The 23,791-nt window shown below is 35.8% G+C and overlaps 2 protein-coding genes across 3 annotated transcripts; both read left to right on the top strand.

Annotated features, from left to right (window-relative positions):
* The first annotated feature begins 5,823 nt into the window (after nucleotides 1–5,823).
* On the top strand, nucleotides 5,824–12,008 carry mxh (myxovirus (influenza virus) resistance H). The gene is made up of 13 exons (XM_060860898.1): nucleotides 5,824–6,098; nucleotides 6,229–6,443; nucleotides 7,236–7,373; nucleotides 7,452–7,606; nucleotides 7,693–7,831; nucleotides 7,923–8,121; nucleotides 8,218–8,296; nucleotides 8,396–8,518; nucleotides 8,603–8,735; nucleotides 9,870–10,025; nucleotides 10,718–10,794; nucleotides 11,002–11,259; nucleotides 11,469–12,008. The coding sequence occupies exons 1-13, from the start codon at nucleotides 6,049–6,051 to the stop codon at nucleotides 11,691–11,693; spliced, it is 1,947 nt and encodes a 648-aa protein (XP_060716881.1). The 5' UTR covers nucleotides 5,824–6,048; the 3' UTR covers nucleotides 11,694–12,008.
* A 4,399-nt stretch (nucleotides 12,009–16,407) lies between these two features.
* LOC132839753 (interferon-induced GTP-binding protein Mx2-like) lies at nucleotides 16,408–22,911 on the top strand. 2 transcript variants are annotated; one of them, XM_060860899.1, is made up of 14 exons: nucleotides 16,417–16,444; nucleotides 16,559–16,614; nucleotides 17,340–17,536; nucleotides 18,047–18,184; nucleotides 18,498–18,652; nucleotides 18,746–18,884; nucleotides 18,986–19,184; nucleotides 19,271–19,349; nucleotides 19,778–19,900; nucleotides 19,988–20,120; nucleotides 20,366–20,524; nucleotides 21,056–21,132; nucleotides 21,254–21,472; nucleotides 21,853–22,911. In XM_060860899.1, exons 2-14 carry the CDS (start codon nucleotides 16,559–16,561, stop codon nucleotides 22,075–22,077), a joined length of 1,899 nt encoding a protein of 632 aa, XP_060716882.1. In that variant the 5' UTR covers nucleotides 16,417–16,444; the 3' UTR covers nucleotides 22,078–22,911. The 2 variants fall into 2 exon arrangements, with proteins under 2 accessions (XP_060716883.1, XP_060716882.1); XM_060860900.1 differs by lacking the exon at nucleotides 16,559–16,614 and having other exon boundaries at nucleotides 16,408–16,444.
* Nucleotides 22,912–23,791: the final 880 nt, after the last annotated feature.

Raw genomic sequence — 23,791 nt, 5'->3', positions numbered from 1 at the left:
TAGTTCGGATAAGCGGTAGAAGATGGATGAATGAATGGATTTTTAAGCACTGTATAAGGCTCACACTGGGACTTACACAGGACAAAAGCCAGTAATGATGTATGTTCTGGAGAGATTTATAAACAAATCATTTGAGTGTTAGCTACACCGTTTTTTAAGCGTCTGTTTAAAAACTGTACAATGTAAAGTCATCAGTGGTGTAGATGGTGTAGGAGCGACATCTGAAGTGGAGCCACACGTGTAATGTTGTGAGGCGGAGCAGGGAGATTGAATGATGCCCATTGTGAGGCCTTGAGCCATAAAAATATCAAGCTATTAACAAAAGGCTTGACTAAACAAATGTTTTCTGCCTACACAAATGTGTTTTCAGTGTAGATGAAGTCCCAGAAACTAATTGGAAGTCTTTTCTGTGAGGCTTTGTTAGAAAAAACTCTGCCCCCCTTCTGTAGCCTTCACTATTCTAAGGTACCAAAAAAGAGCCTGCACCATTTGATCGAGGTAGGCATGGCTGAAAATAAAAGACCAGGCACTTTCGCATGAGAGCATTCATTACTTTATAGGTTCATAATAATATTTTTTAATCAATGAGAAATTTGTTTGGGAGCAAATGAATATGATCGTGTGGTGAATATGGTATGCGGTGTGTAACGTGGTCATATTTTCTGGTTCTAGTAAGATATCTGGCTGCTGCATTCTGGACTACCTGGATCTTGTTTATGTACCTACTGCAACATCCAGATAGTATTTCAATAATGCAATCTAATAAAACAAGCATGAACTAGTTTTTCTCCGTACTACAGTATGTAATCAGAAAACTTATTTCTAGCTACACGTCGTCCTAGTACAAGTACATCTGTATTGTCAGAATTAAGCAGATGTGAAACATTAACTGATTAGCATTCAGACATCTGAATTAGGCCAAGTAACATTTAGAGTATTATATCGGTCACACACAACTATGGCTATACATTTATTTGTAAACTGAAACTATACTGTACAAGTATACATTGAAATATTCTGTCATACCCTTGACTAGAAGAAAAAGAAATGGCAGTTTTCCAAGGAATTAGTGTGGTGGCAGATTATGCCCTTGCTGTGTTCTTGCTGTGGGTGATAGAATGAACCAGCTCTTAAAGTTGCCTATTACCATAAACTGAACCAAAACCTCCTCACAGAGCTCACCTTTGTTGAGTCTTTTAATCCCTTCAAGCTTTCTCGATTCCTGGTCTGATAAGGCACTCAGATGATATCTCTACTCTTACATCACTGATTGATTCTGGCACCGTTAGAAATTTCTTCAACAGAGTCATAGCAAAAGAACACCAGCTCAGTTTTTTGTTATCTCTACACCCTGTGCTTATCCAAACCCTTAGCATAGGTTGCACTGGAAGAGTTTACATTAACACATTAACAATCCGCTTCAATTTCAGTTTTGTTCCCCATTATGAAGAAAACATTTCTCCAAATCTGAGTATCCTTCTTGTCTGGCGCTTTCCATAGATGAAAAACACAACCCTCGTATTTTCTGGACAGACAAAAATTATCAGCTGGTCATCACCATTTGAAAAATTGTACCTGCTCACAACAGTGACCATCATCTGGAGCATGAAAACTTAGAGAACGTGAACTTTCCTAGGGATTACCATAATATAAAGACATGTTCAGCAAAGTCAGTTGCCCAACACCTCATTATCCAAATGACTATGTCATAAAACACATGCCCAGGACCACACCCCAAGGAATCACATATATCCTCTCTCAGCCACAAAGAGTCAAGTAATAAAGGGATAAATTTGACCCTCCACATCCCCAGCATTAGCCGGTTTACATTTTTTGAAAAGATAATGCACTGACTACTGTGGTCTGGACCAGATCACCATCAATATCACTATCCCCTGCCTTTAGTCCCTTTTGCTTTAAAAAACCAGAGACGAGAACAAATGGAAAACACATTTTAGCACCACCTCTGGCCACTGCAAGTATTGTATCATATCATATAGTCTCTCTTGTGCCCCATTGGTGTTCCAGTGCCTACTTTACAATGTTCTCAGGAACACGTGAGCTTTGTCTTTGCTTACATGGAAAACATCATGATTTATAGACACAGACAATGTGTGTAGGACAACCAGCTCTTTGAAAATGTGAATTTCATGTCACCCAGATTTCATTCTTGGGATGCATCATTAATCCCAAAGGGGTTTTCATTATTCAAAGCAAAGTCACAGCTGTAAATGATTAGTCAAAACCTAACACAGTCAAGGATTCACAATGTTTCTTAGAGTTTGTCAATTTCTGCTTCATTTTTAGCTTATTTATGTAGCTCTATCACTAGCACTCTAACCATTTAGATGAAAAAGGAGGCAAGAAGCTAAAATGGATTTCCAAGGCCAATCATGCAATGGCACAGCTGAAAGAGGCTTTCATAACTGCACCTTATTCTCCAACACCTCAAGACCTAACAACGATGTGTATATCTTCAACACAGGGATTGGAACAATACTCTTCCAACAATTGACCACAAATATGAATTCAATGCTCTGTCTCTCATGCACCTGACCATGCCTTTAACAATCAACCAGTAACCAATTCTTCCTGAAATCATGCTTTGTATGTGCACCAACCTGAGATCTGGACCAAGAAATAAATTGTGCGAATCGCTTCCACATTCCTACCACTTGCCAGGCATTCATAAAACCCACAATCTGCTCAAAATAATCTCATCCTGTACAGTCTGTGCAGTTCCCAAGGTCACAGAAACTCTGCAGGGAAACTGATGTCTCACCACACTCTATAATACCTACTGTATGGTCCCACATAAACCTCCATAATGTATAGATTCCACTGGATAGTTTCTCACAATATTGATAAATTAGGTTTTATCCCTCACATCTAATATAAAGGGGTCACCACTTTTATAACGAGAAAAACATCACTTATATCTCACCTCATTTGTGTTTAATCTTACATTTATTGTTCAGCTTACAGAAGTGTTCACATTAACCAAATATCCCAGACTGTCCCACCAGGGGGCGTTATCAGACTAAACAATGATGTAACACTACACCACTTATTTATTTGGCTTTTCTGGGATATATGCACATTGTATAGTAAATATAATAAATTCAATAAAAACGAAAGAAAGGGAAATAGATTATGCAAAAATTATATAATATTGTGCTGTAGTTGATGTTTAAAATATATATACAGTGCCTATAGAAAGTCAGCATAACTCTTTGAATTAGTTACTTTATTTGTCATACATGATCGAATCAAAGCCATTTAAAAAAAATCCTTTATCAGCTGGATTTACAAATTTTGTCTTTCAATATAAAACGAATTAAAGTAAAAGGTGACAGTTCTGAAAATTAATAGAAAACTGAAAAAGTAGAATACCAGGGTTGGAAAAGTCAACAGACCCCAGATTTAATACTTTAGCCTGGTGCTTATACTTTTGCCCATGTTGTGTAGGTGCCATAAAACGCATTAGGACTCAGATCACAGTTCACTAATATGAGATGGTCTATAAATCCTGAGTATTAGATCTTCTATTTTTATAACCTGGAATTTGATTGGTTTAAGATCAAGTTTATAATGGTATAGTCTACAAATTGTGTTTAAATAAAATGAAATAATTTTATAATTAAAATGGTTGATGATTAGGGTTTGAGGTAAAAAAAAAAAAAAAAACAACATAATATATGGGATGTTGAGGTTTAAAAGAGCACACATCCAAATCTTTAATTCAATTTCTCAGTATTTATTTCATGCACTAATGACAAGTACCAGTTCATTTAGAATCAGTAGGCCTATCACTGTTGTTCAGACTAACCATAGGGGGTTTATTCATTACGTCTAAACAATGGTAATTCAGGGAAAAATGCAGCAAAACAAAGCAATCACATTTACAGCTGAGTTAAATGAACAAAATATAAGAGTAAGTGCATGGAAGTGAACAGGAATGATTTGTTTCTTCTTTTGGATGGCTGTACTGCAACTTCATTAAATTTGTTTGTACAGTTTTAACTTTAGAAATTTAAATACATACTCAACCGTCTTGGTCAGTCCTTTTACCTTGATGAAATTCTTTGTTGTGTTGGCAGTGTGTTTTAGGTCATTGTCTTGATGCATGATGAAGTTTGTCCTAAGTAGATTAGACATAATTGCTTCTGCTACCATCATGAGTTTACACCATCAATAAAGATTAGCCAGTTCTAGTAGCAACTATGAAAGTCCAGCATACTTTACCGATGAGCTCATATGATTTCGATCATTAGCAGATCAATTCTTTTTTCCATATTTTCACTTTCCATTACATTGGTAGAGGTTAATCTTAACTCCAGAACTTTTGTGAGTAATCTCTGAATGTCTAATGTATGTATATTTTACAAATATAATAATAAGCGCCATCATTTATGAAACAGTTTTCCCTGACTCTTATCATATCACATCAGACTGCCTGAGCATTTAGACAGTTTAAATAACAAAGGATTAGTTTGCTTGAATTTATTAAGACAAGAGTTGGTTACAGTCTCTATGTGTATGCATGTATTACAGTGTACAAGTTTATAACATGCTAATAAGTTTCTTCTTCATTTAGTTTTAATAATTTCCACTGAAAAAATGTACCTACAACAGGGTAAGGAAATAAAAACCCTTCAGGAGTCAAAGTTAAATAAAAAAACGTAGGCATATTTTACAACCAGACCTACAAAAGGATAAACAAACTTATGGTAACTTGATAGCTTGTTTTATAACTACTAACCTGATGTCTTATCTCTCTCACTCTCATCTTGGCTCTCTGTTTTTTTACTCATGCTTGGTAAAAAATAACTTTTAGATATCCATCTATAGTAGTCATGCCCAGGGAACCCCAGTAAATGGGATTAGCGACACCCCTACCCTAACCCATTGTTTTCCTTAGCCGACCTGTTCAGTATCTGTTGTCTGTATCTGTACACCAGTGGATTATTTCTATTTCATGGCATTCCAAAATGTTGTATTGGCTATGCCCAGTGCTTGGAAATGTGAAATCCCAATTTCACTTCATATTCATCATTTGAACTCAAACCCAAATGGCAAACGTGTATGGTACATTCCAGTACATTTTGAAGAGATACAGTAGGTGCCATAAAACAAAGTAGAACTCAGATCACAGTTCACTCATGCAAGAAATGATCTACTATAAATCCTGAGCATTAGGTCTTCTATTTTCCCATTTGTGATCAAGAACTATTTCATCAATCCATGACTGAATTGACTAATTCGGTTTGATTAAATTAAATAATTATCATTTTAAATAGCAAAGAATGCAAAACTGAAAATAGCTGCATAATGCTACAAATGCAATTTTTTTAGATGATTGTGCTTTATGGTTAATAAAATGGTTATAAATAGGATTTTGAGATGTAAAAGAGATGCACACATATACCACTTCCATTTAATTTCCCAAAAAATGCCTAAGCTTATGTTATAAAAAAAACTAGAACAAATTTACATGCAAGCATTTTCTCCTAAACCATTAAATTATCATCTGAGACTTCCTTAAATTTTATTCAAATCCCAGACATGTGTGCTGTTATCTATACTTGTGTTACATGAATACAGAACCTATTAATCTTACAAGTGGAAATCCCCTGGGTTACAGGAACCACATTAAATTCTATAAAAAGAAGACATGTAAATGTTTAAAGCTTCAAAACTTTGTATTTGTCTGTTCGTAAATCATTAGAGATAAAAACTAGAGCAGTGTGTAGTGTTCTGTTGGCTAATCATACACCAGAGGTAGGTGCCATTAAACTTCACTTTCACTACAACCAGAAATACAAACCCAATCCTTTCAATTATGTTTTAAATTTGATTTCATTTTTAAAGCTTATTCTATTATTCAATTCAGTTTATATCTTTTTCATTAATACAGTGAGTACATTTGAATTGTGTTATTTTGCAAATATGGACTGGGCATGCCTTTAATTGTGGATTGTTAGAAATTCACACTATAAATGAAATTAAACAACAGTTATTTTTGCTTATAATTAGAACATTTTCTCTATGGAGTCTTCACTTGAAATATTGGAGTATGACTCTCAAGAGAAAAATAGGTATGTACACAAATATGAGTCCCACTGTACAGCCTGTAAAATACATAATTTTGTCTGATTGTCTCTGATTTTAATTTAATTATAATATTTCAATCTTTTTTTTTTATTATTATTTTATTTTTTTTTTAAGAATGGAAAATCAGCCAGATGAAGTCAGGACTGGACTGTTCCTTAAACAATGGGAATCCCAAGTGCGCCCTTACATTGAAATGATTGACTACCTACGGCGCATTGGCATTGAGAAGGATCTTGCCTTGCCCTCAATTGCAGTTGTTGGAGACCAGAGTTCTGGGAAGAGCTCTGTTTTGGAAGCACTTTCTGGCGTGGCTTTACCCAGAGGCAGTGGTAAGAGATAGCAGTCTCTTTATTTCTACATGTTGAGGTTTTCAGAACTATTCCAAAGTTTGATCAAGAGAAACTAAACCTAATGGCGCAGTATTAAATGGAAAAAAAATAACTCAAGACACAAGTCACAAGAAAAGGTGAATTTAGTATTTATTTTGTATTTTAAATGACCAAGTGAAATAAGAAAAATCTAGCTCAAGATCTTAGGAAGCTTAATGGAGTTGTCTGGAGGTCTTTCATTTCTAAATCAAAATGAAACTGAGCTATAAAGTGCATAGCTGAGAGATTTAACAAGGTGTGAAGATTGACAGTGTATATCCACTGAATATATGAAGAATAGTTTTATACTAAAATACAAAGGTATTAGTGAAAGTGTAGGCCATGCCATTTTTATTTAAAAACGCAATGATAAGCAGAATATTAATGACCAATGAAACAACGATTGTTTTTCTAAAACAGCAGCTCTGACTGTTTTTCCTGTTGCAAGGTTTATATAAATGTACTTTCTACTTTGTATACTTTATTGCTTTTGTGCTAAAAACCTGCATAGAGATGGTACCTATAGTTCACACTCAGTATAAATGGACAGATGTAATTATTGTTGACATTTTCTGTAAACAGCCATTTAATTCAGTGTCTTTAGTGTCATTACTTTTTAGTCAGAGGTAAAGCTATACCTTGTTTATATCTTGTACCCGAACAGGAACATATTTGTTTCATAGTCAATATAAATTTTTACATATAACAATAAACGGCTGATAAAAAAGAATTAAAGATTTGGTTCCATATCAGGCATCGTCACCCGTTGTCCACTGGAGCTGAAACTGCGGAAGCTGAATGCTGGCTCCGCTTGGACGGCTGTCATTTCTTACGGAGACGTTCAAGAGACGTTCACGGATCCCTCACAAGTTGAGGGTCATGTCAGAAGAGGTAAAAAATAGCTCAGAAATTAATTTTTTTATCTGACTAATCTGTTATATTTTAATTTATCTTTATTTGTGTGTGTAGCCCAGAATGTTCTTGCTGGAGATGGTGTTGGGATCTGCGATGAACTCATCAGTTTAGAGATCACATCTCCTGATGTATGTGACCTCACCCTGATTGATTTACCGGGTATAACTAGAGTACCAGTGAAAGGCCAACCTGAAGATATTGGAGATCAGGTGTATAGACAATTTACATGATTAACAAATATCCAAAGAATTTCGGAAATTCTTTTAAAAATTGTTCACTTATTCTTTTTTTACAGATTAGACGGCTTATATTGAAATTTGTTGAGAGGAAAGAAACCATTAATTTGGTTGTTGTACCCTGCAATGTGGACATAGCAACAACTGAGGCACTGCGTATGGCCCAGGGTGTGGATCCCAATGGAACAAGAACATTAGGTACAAAGATCAGATAAACATTAAACGTCTTATTATTCAAAAGCAATTCAGTTCAAGGATTTTGCAAATTACTCTTTTTTTATGTCCACAGCAATTCTTACAAAGCCAGATTTGGTGGATAAAGGGGCAGAAGCAGACATTTTGCAGGTTATGCAGGGTAAAGTCGTCCCTCTGAAAAAAGGTTATATAATGGTACGTTGCAGGGGTCAGAGTGACATTAATGAAAACATCCCCTTGAGTGAGGCCACAAGACAGGAGACAGAGTTCTTCAAGAACCACAGTCACTTTAGGTAAATGATTTCCTTCATACAAAAATATACAGAACATTAAAGCCAAAACATACACAACATAATGGAACCTTAATAAGATTGTTCTATCTCCAACAGCTATCTTCTGGAAGAACAGAAAGTTACAACACGCTGCCTTGCTACTAGGCTCACCAAAGAACTGGTTGAACATATCAGGGCAAGTCTTAAAAGATTTTTAAAAAGAGTTAAATATATTTTTACACTGTCACTTAACATTGTGGCTGAATCCTTATCAGATGTTCTTCCTTATTTATAGGCATCACTGCCTTCCCTCACAGAGCAGATTCAAATCCGCTTGTCTGCTGTTAGGCTGGAACTCAGGAAGTATGGCCAAGGGCCACCGTTAGAGCCGGAGAAGATGTCGGCTTATCTGAGTAAGGTAAGTCCTTCGGATATTTAGCAGAGGATGGGGTAAACTCTTGTCCGATGCTGAATTGTAACATCTCTTGTTCTATTTGAGTAGAGAATCTTGGAGTTCAGCGATCAAATCACTGAGCTCTGTCGCACCGGGTCATCAGGAATTGGAAACATCTATTCTCTCCTGCGACCTGTGTTCAAGCAATGGGAATGCCAACTGAGAGAATCCAAAGCATTATGTACGCCAAGATTTTTTTCTGTTTTCTTTTAAATAAAAATCTAAATATGAAAAAAAAGAATACGGTTCTATGTAATAATACAGAATAATGTGAGTACTGTACACAACAATAGGGACTATAATAATAGTAACAGAAGATGTGTGGTAAAAACATGGAACAAAATTTAACCAAGGTTTGCAAACTAATGACAATAAAGTTGAATCTAATCTAATTTAATCTAATCTAATATAATACCCTTTAGTGTTTTTTAGGCTTATAGTACTCTAAGAATTTAAATGATTAAGACAATTGTGGGGGAGGCACGGTGGCTTAGTGGTTAGCACGCTCGCCTCACACCTCCAGGGTTGGGGGTTCGATTCCCGCCTCCGCCTTGTGTGTGTGGAGTTTGCATGTTCTCCCCGTGCCTCGGGGGTTACTTCCGGGTACTCCGGTTTCCTCCCCGGTCCAAAGACATGCATGGTAGGTTGATTGGCATCTCTGGAAAATTGTCCGTAGTGTGTGAGTGCGTGAGTGAATGAGAGTGTGTGTGTGTGCCCTGCGATGGGTTGGCACTCCGTCCAGGGTGTATCCTGCCTTGATGCCCGATGACGCCTGAGATAGGCACAGGCTCCCCGTGACCCGAGGTAGTTCAGATAAGTGGTAGAAAATGAATGAATGAATGAAAGACGTGTGAATGAAGTGTGTGTGTGTGTGTGTGTGTGTGTGTGAGAGAGAGAGAGAGAGAGAGCTCTTTCATAATCAGTAATCAGTTCTTGTCTTGAAGAGTTTTTCTGTTTTTGAAACTCCTCTTTAACTTTCATTCTTTCCATCTCAGGAAACAAAAACAATTAGAATAAATACTATGGAGATTATTAAATGGGATGTAAATAGGAATGTAAACAATATTTGCTGAAACACACATGATCCATTTCACATGATTGGGAATTGTAGTACGGTATGTCAGCAAAATAACTAGGAATAAACTATCTGTATGTTTATCTTGATTTCTTTGATCACTATTTCTAGGAGTTAAGAAAATCCTAATTAAGCTTAAATACTGAACATAATTTGTATAAGTTTTATATCGTTTATGAGGAATTGAATTTAAACTTGGAAAAATATATTCTGTCTTCTATTCTGTCTGTCTAAATGAAGTTAGGGATGAAGTGCAGGAAATGACCGAAAACTACGAGGCCCATCGTGGGAGAGAGCTGATAACATTCAGTGACTACTGTATATACGAAGCACTGATACAGAAGCATGTCAACAACCTCAAACTACCAGCTTTAGACACCCTGAAGTCTGTTAGAGGTAATGCCAAGTCTGTCATAAATGTACACAATGCATATATATTCACTCACCTACCCCCAACATTGTCTTATTTTGAAGAGTAACATATATTATTGAAACTGATTAGTTTACCTATTTGCAAGTATAAAAGATGATTATGAAGAAACATTATGTTAAAAAATACATTATTGTGACACCAAGGTAAATTCAGCAAAATAAGCAAACTTTTACCCCCTTTTTGTATAGTTATTTTTGGAAAATTGCACAAGCACTGTCAAATTAGTTGGAGACCACCGGTGGACAGTCTTGCCACACATTTCCAATGGTACTGAGGTCTGGGCAATGACTTGGCTGTATAAGACATTATGGTTCTTGGTTACGAGCCTCTCCAGTGTAGCTTTGGCAGTGTGATTAGCATCCTGTTTGAAACTGAAACTTCACACCTACAGAAATGCTCATGTATTGGCATTTTAGTTTTGCAGTCACATTACACAACTGCTGACTCCATTCTTGTGTGACTACAGTGTGTATTTTGATGGCAACAGATTTTCAAAAAATAATTCTGTATATATTATCCCAATCAAGTGCATATCATAAAAAATGGTGGACATAAGGTAATCATTTGATTATACTTATTTATATAATTTTTGTAAATGTAAATGTAATTTACCAAAATCTTTTTTTTTTATAAAACAAATCTTTTTTTTTTACAGGTATCGTGCAAAGTGAGTTCAGAGCTCAGTGTGAGTTCTGCTTCCCAAATTACCCTCATCTGAGATTTATGATAATAGTAAGAAAAATCTGGACTTGTCTACCATAAAGTATTACCTGCCATCTGTTCATATAGTATATATCTGAAATTAATTTAAATAACGGAACTTTACATATATATACTTAAGATATATATATATATATATATATATATATATATATATATATATATATATATATATATATATATATCAACTTTAAAATTCAACATTGTTCCTGTCTTCAGAATCAGATTGATGAAATTCAGTCACATCAGGAGGCAAAAGTAGAGAAAAGGATCATGGAGTTCATCAGCATGGAGAGACTTGTCTACACCCAGGACCCAATTTTCACCCAAAAGATGGTTGACTTCCGGTTTGTTGAGCAGAGGCAGGAGTATGAGTCTGTATGCTTAGATACTGGAGAGAATGCAACCTCTCCCAACAACTGTGCTGTTTTTGACACCAGAAAGCTAACACCTGACAAATGGATAATCTACTATGAGGTAGGTGACAAAAAAGATAATGGTGTTTCCTAGATATATGATTGTGTTGCTATTGATTTTTAGGTACCTTGAAGCTAAAAATGGAAAAGAGTAATTGGTTGAACTGTGTCAAAGTGTATCAACTGTGTCTTTCAAAGCTTTCCAGCTTCTCACAGTACTGAATGGAAGCCATAACCACTAAACCTAGCTCTTCTTCCTATTTCTAACAGATCGTCTACCAGCGTTTGGCAGATTTTGTTCCCATGTTAATCCTACTGTTTATGCTGAAGGAAACTGTCGTGATGTTGCGTGCAGAATCCATGGACCTGCGTAATGGAGTTGACATGACCAAACTGCTCAGTGAAGACTCTGAGTCTGGACGAAAGAGAATAGAGTTACATCAGCGTATGGAACGACTACGATTGGCCCAGGAGAGGATCAGCATTAACATCTAAAATGTTGCATTTTTTTTTCTCCTATCCAAAACATATAGATATTAACCAATGGCAGGACAGGGGCAGAGACAATACATGAATAAACCCAAACCCACCCCACCACGTAAACAAAAACACAACAGAAACCGAACACACACTATATGTGCCCGGTTGCCCTTCCTGACAGACTAAAAATGATCATTTTACCCGAATTTAAAAAGTATTGAGTTGTAAATCTTGGGAGCTGTGATCTCCAGGGTCTTTCTATTTTTTAAATTTGTGGGTTTGTGGGAAGAGCTCGGTTTCCGAAGCACTGTCTGACATGACTTTACCCAGATGCAGTGTTTTTATCTGAATGTTTTCATTGACATTGCTCTCATGTTTTAAGACAAATAAAAAAAGTCTTAAGCAATCACAAACTGGTTTACTTATTATTTATTTACAATGTACCAGTAAAGTCAAAATGAAAATGAAACATTGTGGACATGTGACTCAAATGATTAGAATTTATTAGCATGCTTTTTCATTTGATGCATTAAATAGCTGATTATATAATATAATTCTGAGAAAATGCTCTAAGATTTTTATATAAAAAATATTAAAATAGTATTATTCACCACAGCATTGTCGAATGCTTGGTTCTTATTGGTTAGACGGTGTTGGTTAATTTTTTTATTACAGCATTTACATTTATATTTATAGCTTTTTACAAATGCCCTTATCCAGAGTGACATACAAAGGTTATTTGAAGTCTCTATTAATTAATCCACAGATAAGTTGGAAGATAAGTTATATCATCAGTAAGAAATATAGCAAGAAGAATTTAAAAAGAAATAGGTCGCCATTTATTTTAAGACATTCAGTGAATTCATATTCAAATTCAAATTTTATTTTTTTATTTTTTTTTATTCACATACATAACTATTAGACAGTATGACATAGCGAAATGCTTGTACGATTTTATAAAAGAATACAAAATTAAAATTGAATGAATTAAATTAAATTAAGTAAAGTAAAATTAATTCAAATGTGCAAAAGAATATAAACAGAATACATAAATGGGTAGAAGGTGCAATATCATGACTGTACAGTCTTTTGTCGGTTGTGTCCTGATGCATACAGTACCTACCTTGTACCCTGAGAGATGTTGGGACCGGTCAAGCAGTGCTAGAGGATCTTAGGGAGCATAGTGCAGGAGTGATAAGTGTTATACAAATAGAGCTTCAACCACAACAATAAGATCTTTGAGGTTGCAGGGTGCTGGTCCATTTTATGGCTTGGTAGGCAAGCATCAGTGTTTTAAATCTGATGCAGGAGCCACTGGAAGAATAAGCTAATGGAAGCCAATGGAATAGTGCAGCAATGGGGTGGTGTGTGAGAAATTTGGAAGGCTGAATACAAGTCATGCAGCTGCATTTTGGATCATTTACAGAGGTGGAATTGGGCTCAAAGTTAGACATGACAGCAAAGATAGTCCAGTTTTAAAATGACAACAGACTGAACAAGCACCTGAGTGGCTTGTGTGGATAAAAATACCTGAATCTTTCTGATTTTGTAAAGGAGACTGTAAAAATCGACATGAGCATGTTAAATTAGTAATGTGTGAGGAAAAGGATAGTTGATTGTCCAAGGATGTACAAAGTGGCTGAAGGAGAGATTAGTGAGTTGTCCAGTGAGATCCTGACATGGAAATAAATCACCCAGGATTACCAGAAGTCAAGTTTTGCTGGATATATAATGATATGTCTGATTGACATGCTGAGATAAGAGCCAAAACTGTGGTGTGTAAACGAGGAAAGGAGAAGATGAGTTGAGCATTAGATATTAGTTCTAGATAGTATGGTGAACACTTCATATAAATATACATAAATAAACAGGTGTAATCAATCATATGGTGAAATTTCCTGAGTAATACATCTTCAGTGTCAGTATTTTAGGAACAGACTGAGCTAAATTTATTACTTTAGTTCTTGTGTCACCAAAATGTCTTTAGAAAAGAAGACTCATTAACAAGTCTTATTACATTCAAGACAGAGAAAAAAGGAAGAGAATTTAGAGAAACCCTCAATTTATTTCACAGGTTATATAAAGTTTTCCTAACGATAAGATGTAGCGTTCACAAAACATATGCCACATAATAAAACACATGGGTAAATTTGTTTTATCTCCTCCAGCTATCTTTTGAAATAAAGTCATAACCTGCTGCCTTGCTAACAGGCTTATCAAAGATCTGGCTAAACATGTGTGGCATGTTTTTAAACCCCAGTGAAAGATTTACATGAAAATGTAGGCCAAGGTTTATCAAATGTTCTTCTTTATTCACAAGTAATACTGATATCCTTTAAATAGCATATTCAAAGTTTATCTGGTTTTACAACAGAATTTATGAACTAGTGTCAAAGGCCTCTACTGGAGCCAGAGATGATTACGGCTAATCTGATTTAGATTAAGATTAAAACTGATTATGCTGCTACTCACGTACAAGGCTCTTAAAGGTTTATCTCCCATGTATCTAACCCGTCTTCTAACACGTTACAATCCTTCACGCTCTCTGAGATCACAAAACTCAGGACTTCTGGTAGTTCCGAGAATATCAAAGTCTACTAAAGGCGGTAGAGCGTTTTCATATTTAGCTCCCAAACTTTGGAATAGTCTTCCTGATAGTGTTCGGGGCTCAGACACACTTTCCCAGTTTAAATGTAGATTAAAAACTCATCTCTTTAGTCAGGCGTACACATAATACATCCCATAATATTGTGCACTATTATATCAGACTTGCACATTTTATGAACAGCAGATATGGTAATCCCTCTACACTGCTTCTCTCTTTCTACCATCCCGAGGCATCCAGAAACTGTACCAGCTCCGATCGTCTTCCGTTCGATGACGATTTTGGACCTCCACTGAGATGAGGCCGACTCTGAGGACTCTGAGAATCCTGAGGCATCTAGAGATTTACCAGCTCCAGTCAGACTCTGCGATACTAAAGAGGAGATGTGAACTCCATGTGATCTTTTGCTTTTGTTTGACTGTATTTTTATAATCACACCCTCCAATGTCACCCATATGAGGATGAGGTTCCCCTTTGTGTCTGGTTCCTCTCAAGGTTCCTTCCTTTACTGTCTAAGGGAGTTTTTCCTTGCCACTGTTTCCTGAGTCACCTCAGACTTGCTCATTTGGGATAAATACATACACATTGTGAACAAAATCTATCTAATATTAATCTTGATTTTTGTATTCTATTAATCTTTATATTATTCTTTATATTAACCTTTTGTTCTATGTTTATGTTCTGTAAAGCTGTTTTGAGACAATGTCAATTGTAAAACGCGCTATACAAATAAACCTGAATTGAATTGAATTGAATAAGTCCTTCAGGTATTTGACAGGAAATCCTGGAGTTCTGTGACCAAATCAGCAAGCTATTTTAGACCAGGACAACAGGAGACATTTTATATACAGCAAATAAAATAAGCAAACAAATGGATATAAAATATTAAATCAAGATTCAAGATTTTTATTTGTCACATACACAATTATATAGAGCAACTACCAGTGAAATGTGAATCAGGTCCGCTCCATGGACAGTGCAATTATTAAAAAATACAACACAGATTAAAAAATACAACACAGAGTGAAATAAAAGTAAACAATAAAAATATAAGAATAAAATATAAAAGAAGATGTATACTGTGAAATTAAATATAGAATGAAAAATAGTGTGCATCTATCAATAGGTTCCTATTAACATGACTATTTCATCAAGTTTTGAGCTGGAGTGGAGCAAAGAATGAGAGTACACATTTAATAATATTTCCTAACACGTTCCAGATACATGGGCAATTTTTCATTTTTTTTTTTTTTTTTTGTGCATGAGTGATTGATGAATTAAAGTCGCATTTGGAAGCATTTTAATTGACATTATCTAACAATCTTTTAATCATTGTATGATGTTTAACAAATTAGTTATTAAACATTAATGAACACATTATCATATTTCTAGCTATTTGCTCATAAACTCATTTAACTCATTAACAGAACATCATAAAATTAAACTCATTAACATTCATTCATTCATTCATTTTCTACCGCTTATCCGAACTACCTCTCAGGTGTCATCGGGCATCAAGGCAGGATACACCCTGGACGGAGTGCCAACCCATCGCAGGGCACACACACTACGGACAATTTTTCCAGAGATGCCAATCAACCTACCATGCATGTCTTTGGACCGGGGGAGGAAACCAGAGTACCCGGAGGAAACCCCCGAGGCACGGGGAGAACATGCAAACTCCACACACAAGGCGGAGACGGAGGTGTGAGACAAACGTGCTAACCACTAAGCCACCGTGCCCCCACTCATTAACATGACATCAGTAAATTAAAATGCTTACAGAATGTTATACTTTAAATTCAACTGTGCTGAAAGTTATTATAAAGTGTTACTGTTAGGGGTCTTTTGATTGTATAATTGAGTTAGTCATAGTTTTCGAACAAAGATTCAATAAAATTGTCCTGTCTCTCACATGTGGCCTAAGAATAATGAGGCTTTACAGAGGCATAAGTAAAATTTTGAAAGTTGAAACAGAGCAAATGGAGCATGTTTAACTTTTGGTTTCATTATTTATTGTCATTTTCCATCCATCCTGTTTGTGTGTGTGTGTGTGTGTGTGTGTGTGTGTGTGTGTGTGCGTGCATAAATAGAAGCAAGTGATTTACTTTCAGTTTCCTCACATCCTCAATTGTGACATTGAGTTGCTCTTCCCTGCCAGGTAAGAAAAATACCTTCATTTCTATGATGTGAGAATACTAAAAGTAAATATTTCTACATGAAGTAGCATTAACTGAAAGCTACAATAGCAACACAGATGGAATTTGTTTCCTAGATGATGGAGAGTGTAAAATGTAGTTATGAAGATACTGCTTATGATGGTCAGAACAGGTCAGTATAAATTGAATGATCATTTACATTTACAGTATTTGGCATTTTTTTTATTCTTTTTAAATAAATACACACATACAACAAACAGAGGAGAAAGTGCTAGTTTAAGTATTTCATGAAGAGGAAGTTCATTCCACCACCTCTGTGCCAGAACAGAAAATAGTCTTGTTACATACTTGCCTCTTACCCTGAGAGATGGTTGAGCAGGTTGCGCCAGTGGAGCAGTGCTGGTAGCTCTGAGGGTGCGAGATGCAGTGCGAGGAGTGATAAGGGCTTTGAGATGATAGGGAGCTGGTCCATTTTTGGCTTTGTAGGCAAGCATCAGTGTATTGAAACCAGTGGAGGGAGCGCAGCAGCAGGGTGGTGTGTGAAAACTTTAAAAAAAAAAATTGCATTCATACAGTAGCTAGACCTTCCAGCAGTGAGTTACAGTAGTTCAGTAGTTCAGTGAGTACAGTAGTCTTGAAATGACAAGAGACTGAACAAGTACGGTACCTGAGCAGCCTGTGTGGAAAAAATGACAGAGTCATTCTGATGTTGTAGAGAAGGAACCGACATGAGCGTGTCACATTAGCAACATGAGAGGAAAAGGACAGTTGATTGGTCATGGTTACCCCAAAGTTGCGAGCTGTGACTGAAGGGGAGATCAGATCGTTATGCAGGTATCAAACCGTCATCTGTTGTGTGAGTGTAATGTAAAACTCAATGCCTTTTTTTATTCACAGTAAGACAATGGAAGGTGTTTTCCACACCCCTTTAGAAGAGAGAGTTCGCCCTTATATTGATCTGATTGACTCTTTGAGGCTGATTGGTATTGAAAAAGATTTGGCTTTGCCAACTATTGCCGTAATTGGAGATCAGAGTTCTGGTAAAAGCTCTGTGTTGGAAGCACTATCTGGGGTGGCATTGCCCAGAGGGAGTGGTGAGTGTTTTTCTATTTCTAGTACAGAGAATATAATAAATATAACACTTTTACATAGGTTATCACATGAATTTTAGGATTTTAAAAGATATAACACTTAAATATTTCAATTTATTCAATTGAATTCAAATTTAAACATCTCACTTTTCACATTTTACACACACTGTAATGCTTTATAGTAACTCACTATTTCCAGGAAATGAAATGAGCTCGAAGAGGAAGAGTTACAGGAAACGTGCTTCTTCATACATGGGGAGGGGAGGGGTTTAGCTCTCACAAAAAGCGTCACAAATATAGCGATAAAGAAACAAAACTATAACAAGAAGTCATAGTAAACATGACATCTACCGTGGCTCTCGTTACATCGACAAGTTCTTCTACATCATCATCATCACTTAGCGTGCATTATGAGTGATCAGTTTCTTAAAGGGGCAACGCACAATTATGTGACGTATGTAGAGAGAAGAAAGAAAACAAAAGCTGATGTATAATGTGCTTCTTTGACTTTAGGTATTGTGACAAGATGTCCACTGGAGCTAAAGCTGAGGAAGATAAAATGTGGTGTTCAATGGAAAGCTGTAATATCTTACAAAGAACAGTTCATTGAGTTTGATGACCCATCAGAGGTTGAGGGTTACGTTAAGCAAGGTTTGTAACATTCCTGGGAACCATAAAATAAAAAAGATAAAGACAAACATAAACTTTATTTGTTATGGTTCTGAAAGGTGAACCTTGCTTTCAGGTTCTGCTTTAGAATTTGTATCTAATAGTAATGTGTTTTAACAAAAACTTGTCTATTAACCAAAAAGCTATTGCTATCATTATCATAAATTATTAGAACTGTGTGTATAATAATTTTTCATAATCTTGGAACGAAACGTTTACCAGTCCTAATAAAGCTTAGTAACACTTAAAGGATAAATGTTTAATTTTAATAATACTTACTCCATCACTGTAACAGCCCAGAATGAACTGGCTGGAGATGGAGTTGGAATTTGTGATGAACTCATCACTTTGGAGATCATGGCTCCTGATGTATGTGACCTCACACTGATCGATCTCCCTGGGATTGCCCGAGTTCCTGTAAAAGGTCAACCTGAAGACATTGGATGTCAGGTGAGTGTAAACTGTAACTTGATCCTTTTTGCTAACCAGACTACAGACTACATTTATTGAAATTGTAACATTGTTTGTCTTATTTTTGTCTAGATAAAAAGTCTCATTTGGAAATATGTAAAGAAGGATCAAACTATAAATTTGGTCGTGGTCCCATGTAACGTTGACATAGCAACAACAGAAGCTCTGAAAATGGCACAGGAAGTGGATCCTGAAGGAAAAAGGACTCTGGGTAAAGAATCAAGTTCATTAACAAAAACAATATTATTATTATTATTATTATTATTATTATTATTATTATTATTATTATTATTATACTTTTTATTTTTACAGCAATTCTTACAAAGCCAGACCTTATAGACAAGGGAACAGAAAAGAACATCATGGATATAATCCGAAATCAGGTCATTCCCTTAAGCAAAGGCTATGTCATTGTTAAATGTCGTAGCCAAAAGCAAATTGATGATAAGATCTCTCTGACTGAGGCCACTCGAGTAGAGAGGGAATTCTTCAAACGTCATGAATACTTCAGGTATTATTTCTAACATATGAACCTCATTTGTAATTTATGACCCACTAGTTGTAACTGGGAACTTACTGTAATTGTCTTACTGCTAGTTGCCTGTTGAGTGAGGAGAAAGCAACTATTCAGTGCCTTGCTTCCAAACTGACTCAGGACCTGGTTGATCACATCAAAGTATGTTTCCAGTCTTTTTACAATTTTTTTATTTAATATTATTTTTCAGCATACATAGGAGTGGTGTGGTATTATGCTCAGAAAATCACACAGATGGTTGCTAGATGACACAAAAGTAATCCCTAGCACCAGCCGATCATTGCAGTACAGTATATGGAAGGGCTAAAATTTAATATCAATAGCTAGGATGATAGAGTAACTAATCCACATTCATGTTCATTACACCCATTCATTCATTTATTGCTGAGGATATGTTATGTATGTGTCAGTGAAGTTGGCTGAAAAATATAAGCCCAAAGGCATCTCTAAATTAGGGGTTGATTCATTAACTGCAATCATTTTACAGATATGAACATGTGACATTGCATGACTCTGTGATATGAGCTTAAGGAATTTGTTGTTTTTCAATTGTTTGATTTTATTTTTAGAACGCATTACCCCTTATCTCAGAAGAGATCAAGAAGCAGCTGTGGAGCTTTAGAAAAGATCTGAGTAAGTGTGAAGTCGGCCCACCACTGGATCCACAGAAGAGGAAGATCTTCTTTATTGATGTTTGTAACTTTCCTATTATTACCATAGTTTATCCATAGCTCTAATGCAACCTGAATACTGTAAATCATGATCACTTTTTCTTTCAGACCTTGACAAAATTTAATGATAAAATTAATCGCTTGTCATGTGGGGAAGTGATCAACAAAGATAACTTGTTTGTGATGCTTCGGTCTGAATTCAAAAAGTGGAAAGACCATCTTGACAGCACAAAGCCATCATGTGAGTACACAGTCCATATGCAGATGCCATGCCAAATCATTGCAGCAATTTATAAAGGCCAAGATATATTTTCTTTAAAAGCACACTGTCTCCATGCACAGAAAATTGGTGTAGAGGAACAAGTGTTTCTAATGCAACTTAGCTATTATTAATCCAGAGCAGCTAAAATTAGGCAATTAAATGAAGCCTTTTGATGGGAACTCATGGACAAAATGTTTTTTGGTCAAATTTGACCACCAATACAGTTCACAAAATGGTCCAGGATGTGGTGAGTGAATATGACCTGAAACACAGAGGACAAGAGTTGCCTGGATTCAGTGACTACAAGGTGTTTGAAATGGTGGTGCAGAAGCTTGTGAGCCAGCTAAAAGAACCGGCCATTGACACACTCAGGGTCATCAGAGGTAGGAGTTCACCATTTAACCTTCACAACATATTTGAATAGGTTTAGTAGAAAAATAACATAAACAACTGAAGTTAACTAATTTTATTTATCAGCATTTACAGTATCTGAAAGGTACATGGAACATACCACAACCAAAGAAAATTAACTGACAGCTCATTACCAAGACCAGTCATATTTCCAAATTACAGATTTATTATACAGTGGATTTCTGTATTATAGAAAAAAAATCGAAATTATATGAGCCAGGTAATTAGCACATGAATAATGTACCACCACAGTCTTATTTATAAAACATTCACCATGATGGTGTATTTTATGTAAAGAAATAAAAGTTCACTGTATGCTATGATGCGGTACCTACTGTTACCACCACTGAAATAAAAAGTCTTGAATAACAACACAACACAGTATTTTATTACTATTATACCACAGCAATACATAATATATATTTATTAAGTCAAATTAATGACCACAAAAAACAAGGCATTCATAAATGCAGTAATTCTGTGATTAATCTTGCGTGTTTCAGACACCATTCAGGACCAGTTTTTAGATGTGTCCAAAACCTGCTTTCTCCACTACCCTTACCTCCAGTCTGTTGCAATGGTAAATATTTTGTAGTTATTTCTAAGTTTCAAAGAATTTATATCCTAAAAGGGTGAAATGTTTCATAAACATAGTTCAATCCAGTCGTGGTGTAATAACATACTTCAAATCAACATCCCAGAACAAAATAGACAACATTCAGTCAAAGCAGGAAGCCAAGGTGAAGAAGAGGATCATGGAGCAGTTTGAGATGGAGCAACTGGTCTACACTCAAGATGACATCTACTTCAAAACCTTGAATGAGATTCACAGTACTGATGGGCTGAAAGCTTCAGAAGAAAACTTTGCTGGATTTGACAGCAGAAGCAAATATCCTGAAATGTTGCAGGCTTATTATGAGGTAGGGCTTAGTAGTTAATTGTTTAATGAACTAAATGTACGTTTTACTTTGGTTTCATTCAAAATTTTGATGATGATTATTATAATTATTATTATCATTATTATATTTAAACCATATAGTGTGGGTAATATGCTAATATGCAAATCAAGTATGTTGTCTAAAACATTCTAGTATTATTAAGAAAATACTAACAAATACTTATTGCATTCATGGTGTGCAATAATGCTGTGTGTCGTTGTGAGTAAATGATGATCTACTAAAGATCTACTGATAAAGTAAAATAGATATCTACTAAATATAAAGAAAAATATACATCTATTAGACATTTACCTTCAAACCTGGAAATTGTATGAGTTAGAGATTTCTCTGTCTCCTCACAGATTGTGGTGCAGCGCTTGGCTGATCAGGTGCCCATGTTGATCAGATACTTAATGCTAAAGACGTCTGCTCAGCTGCTGTGCACAGAGATGTTGGGTTTAATGGATGGTGCCAACGTGGCCGATGCCTTGCGTGAAGATTCGGATATCAGCAGAAACCGCATTGAGCTGCAGAACCGTGTGGAACGTCTTACCATTGCTCAAGGGAAACTCAGCAACTTTGTTTGAAGCTACAGGGCTGCTGTAGATCAGGGTTTTACATCTTTTTTGAAGTTTTATATAAAGTTTTCTATAAAGAACTCAACAAATTAGTTGAGTGCTCATAAATCTTTTATGGCTTTTTCTTATCAGTTTAATTATGTATTTATGTATAATTTAAATTTAACTTAGACAACATGTGCAACATGGCAATTTAAAATTCTAATAGATATTAAATCAGTACAGAAGAACAATCAGAATACAAATTATACAAAAGACATGATTTAACTACAGTGTCAATTTCAAATCAATTTCAAATAAATACTTGCTGTCTAAATTTTTTTTATTGTGAATGCATTATACCTAGACAGCATTAAAATATACTCAATATTCACAATATTCAGCATTTAATTCAACAGGTCAAATGTATGCAATCTAGGGGTTTTTGGATAGTAATTGATGTTGTATTGAATTCATGTCAAGCTTATAAGAAGTTCAGGAGTTTCTAAGAGTTTTGGAATTATGATATGCATGATAACTTACAAGAAATACAAGAAAATGTGGAATACTGTCATATTTAGCCTAGGATGATGATGTAATGAATCTAATTACAATTTTGTATTTTATGTTCTGTAAAGCTGCTTTGGGACAATTTCCATTGCTACATGTGATATACAAATAAATTGATTTAAATTGAATTGAATTAAAAAGACCAGATTATAGCTATAAAAAAAATCTAAAAATCTCATCTCTCATTTTCTACCGCTTATCCGAACTACCTCGGGTCACGGGGAGCCTGTGCCTCAGGGGTCTCTAAAAATCTTTAAAAAAATTTTAAAAATCCCATATTCACAAAATTTATGGAAAGATGAGACAAATTTCATCAAAATAATGGAAAAATTATGAATAAAGAATGGAACTATTCATGACTAGAAGATTTATTTGTGTAGATTGGCCAGATTAAGCTACATTTTATGCATAAACAAAGTTCCTTTCGGACTTTAGCTGTAATGTCACCATTTCTGTCAACTTCCCGAACAGTCGAATGCACATACACGAACATAAATTCGCTCTACTCTACTCTACTCTACTCTACTCTACTCTACTCTACTCTACTCTACTCTAATTCCTCTAATTTTAGCTTTTATCGTTAGGGGTCGCCACAGCAAATCATCAGTTTTCACCTAGCTCTCTTCTCGGCATCCTCTACTGTTGCACCAATTAACTTTATGTCCTCTTTTAACACATTTAGATCTCCTCTTTCGCTTTCCTTTTGACCTCTTACCTAGCAACTCCATCTTTCTACCAATACAACCATCTCCCTCCTCTGCACATGTCCAAAACATCTCAATCTAGCCTCTCTGACCTTGTCCCCAAAACAGCCAACCTGAGCTGTCCACCACTGATGTGCTCATTCCTAATCCTGTCCATCTTCGTCACTCCTGAAGAGAACCTCAACATCCTCATCTCTGCTACCTCCATCTCTGCCTCATGTCTTTTCCTCACTGCTACAGTCTCTAACCCCTACAGCATAGCTGGTCTTAATACTGTCTTTTACACCTTTCCTTTGATACTTGCTCACACTCTTCTGTCACTCCTGACACTTTTCTCCTCCCACACACTGACGACATTCATCATTACCCCTTCACTGTATAGCCTTTCCTCTTCTCTTTCTGCCTATGAACCTGAACCCTTCTCCCTCCTTTCCTTCCTCGACCAACAGTAGCCCAATTTTCGCTTGCAC

The sequence above is a fragment of the Tachysurus vachellii genome, chromosome 24 (assembly GCF_030014155.1).
Source record: "Tachysurus vachellii isolate PV-2020 chromosome 24, HZAU_Pvac_v1, whole genome shotgun sequence".
Classification (NCBI taxonomy): Eukaryota; Metazoa; Chordata; class Actinopteri; order Siluriformes; family Bagridae; genus Tachysurus; species Tachysurus vachellii.
Note: the sequence above shows the minus strand (reverse complement) of the source record. Positions and strands in the feature narration are given on the sequence as shown.

Coding starts and splice junctions, on each gene's coding strand:
- mxh (XM_060860898.1), top strand. CDS start 6,049: ATGGAGTCTTCACTTGAAATATTGGAGTATGACTCTCAAGAGAAAAAT. Junction 7,832..7,922: donor CAATGGAACAAGAACATTAG/GTACAAAGATCA, acceptor TTATGTCCACAG/CAATTCTTACAAAGCCAGAT. Junction 11,260..11,468: donor AATGGATAATCTACTATGAG/GTAGGTGACAAA, acceptor TATTTCTAACAG/ATCGTCTACCAGCGTTTGGC.
- LOC132839753 (XM_060860899.1), top strand. CDS start 16,559: ATGATGGAGAGTGTAAAATGTAGTTATGAAGATACTGCTTATGATGGT. Junction 19,350..19,777: donor ACCTGGTTGATCACATCAAA/GTATGTTTCCAG, acceptor TTTTATTTTTAG/AACGCATTACCCCTTATCTC. Junction 20,525..21,055: donor CACACTCAGGGTCATCAGAG/GTAGGAGTTCAC, acceptor TGCGTGTTTCAG/ACACCATTCAGGACCAGTTT.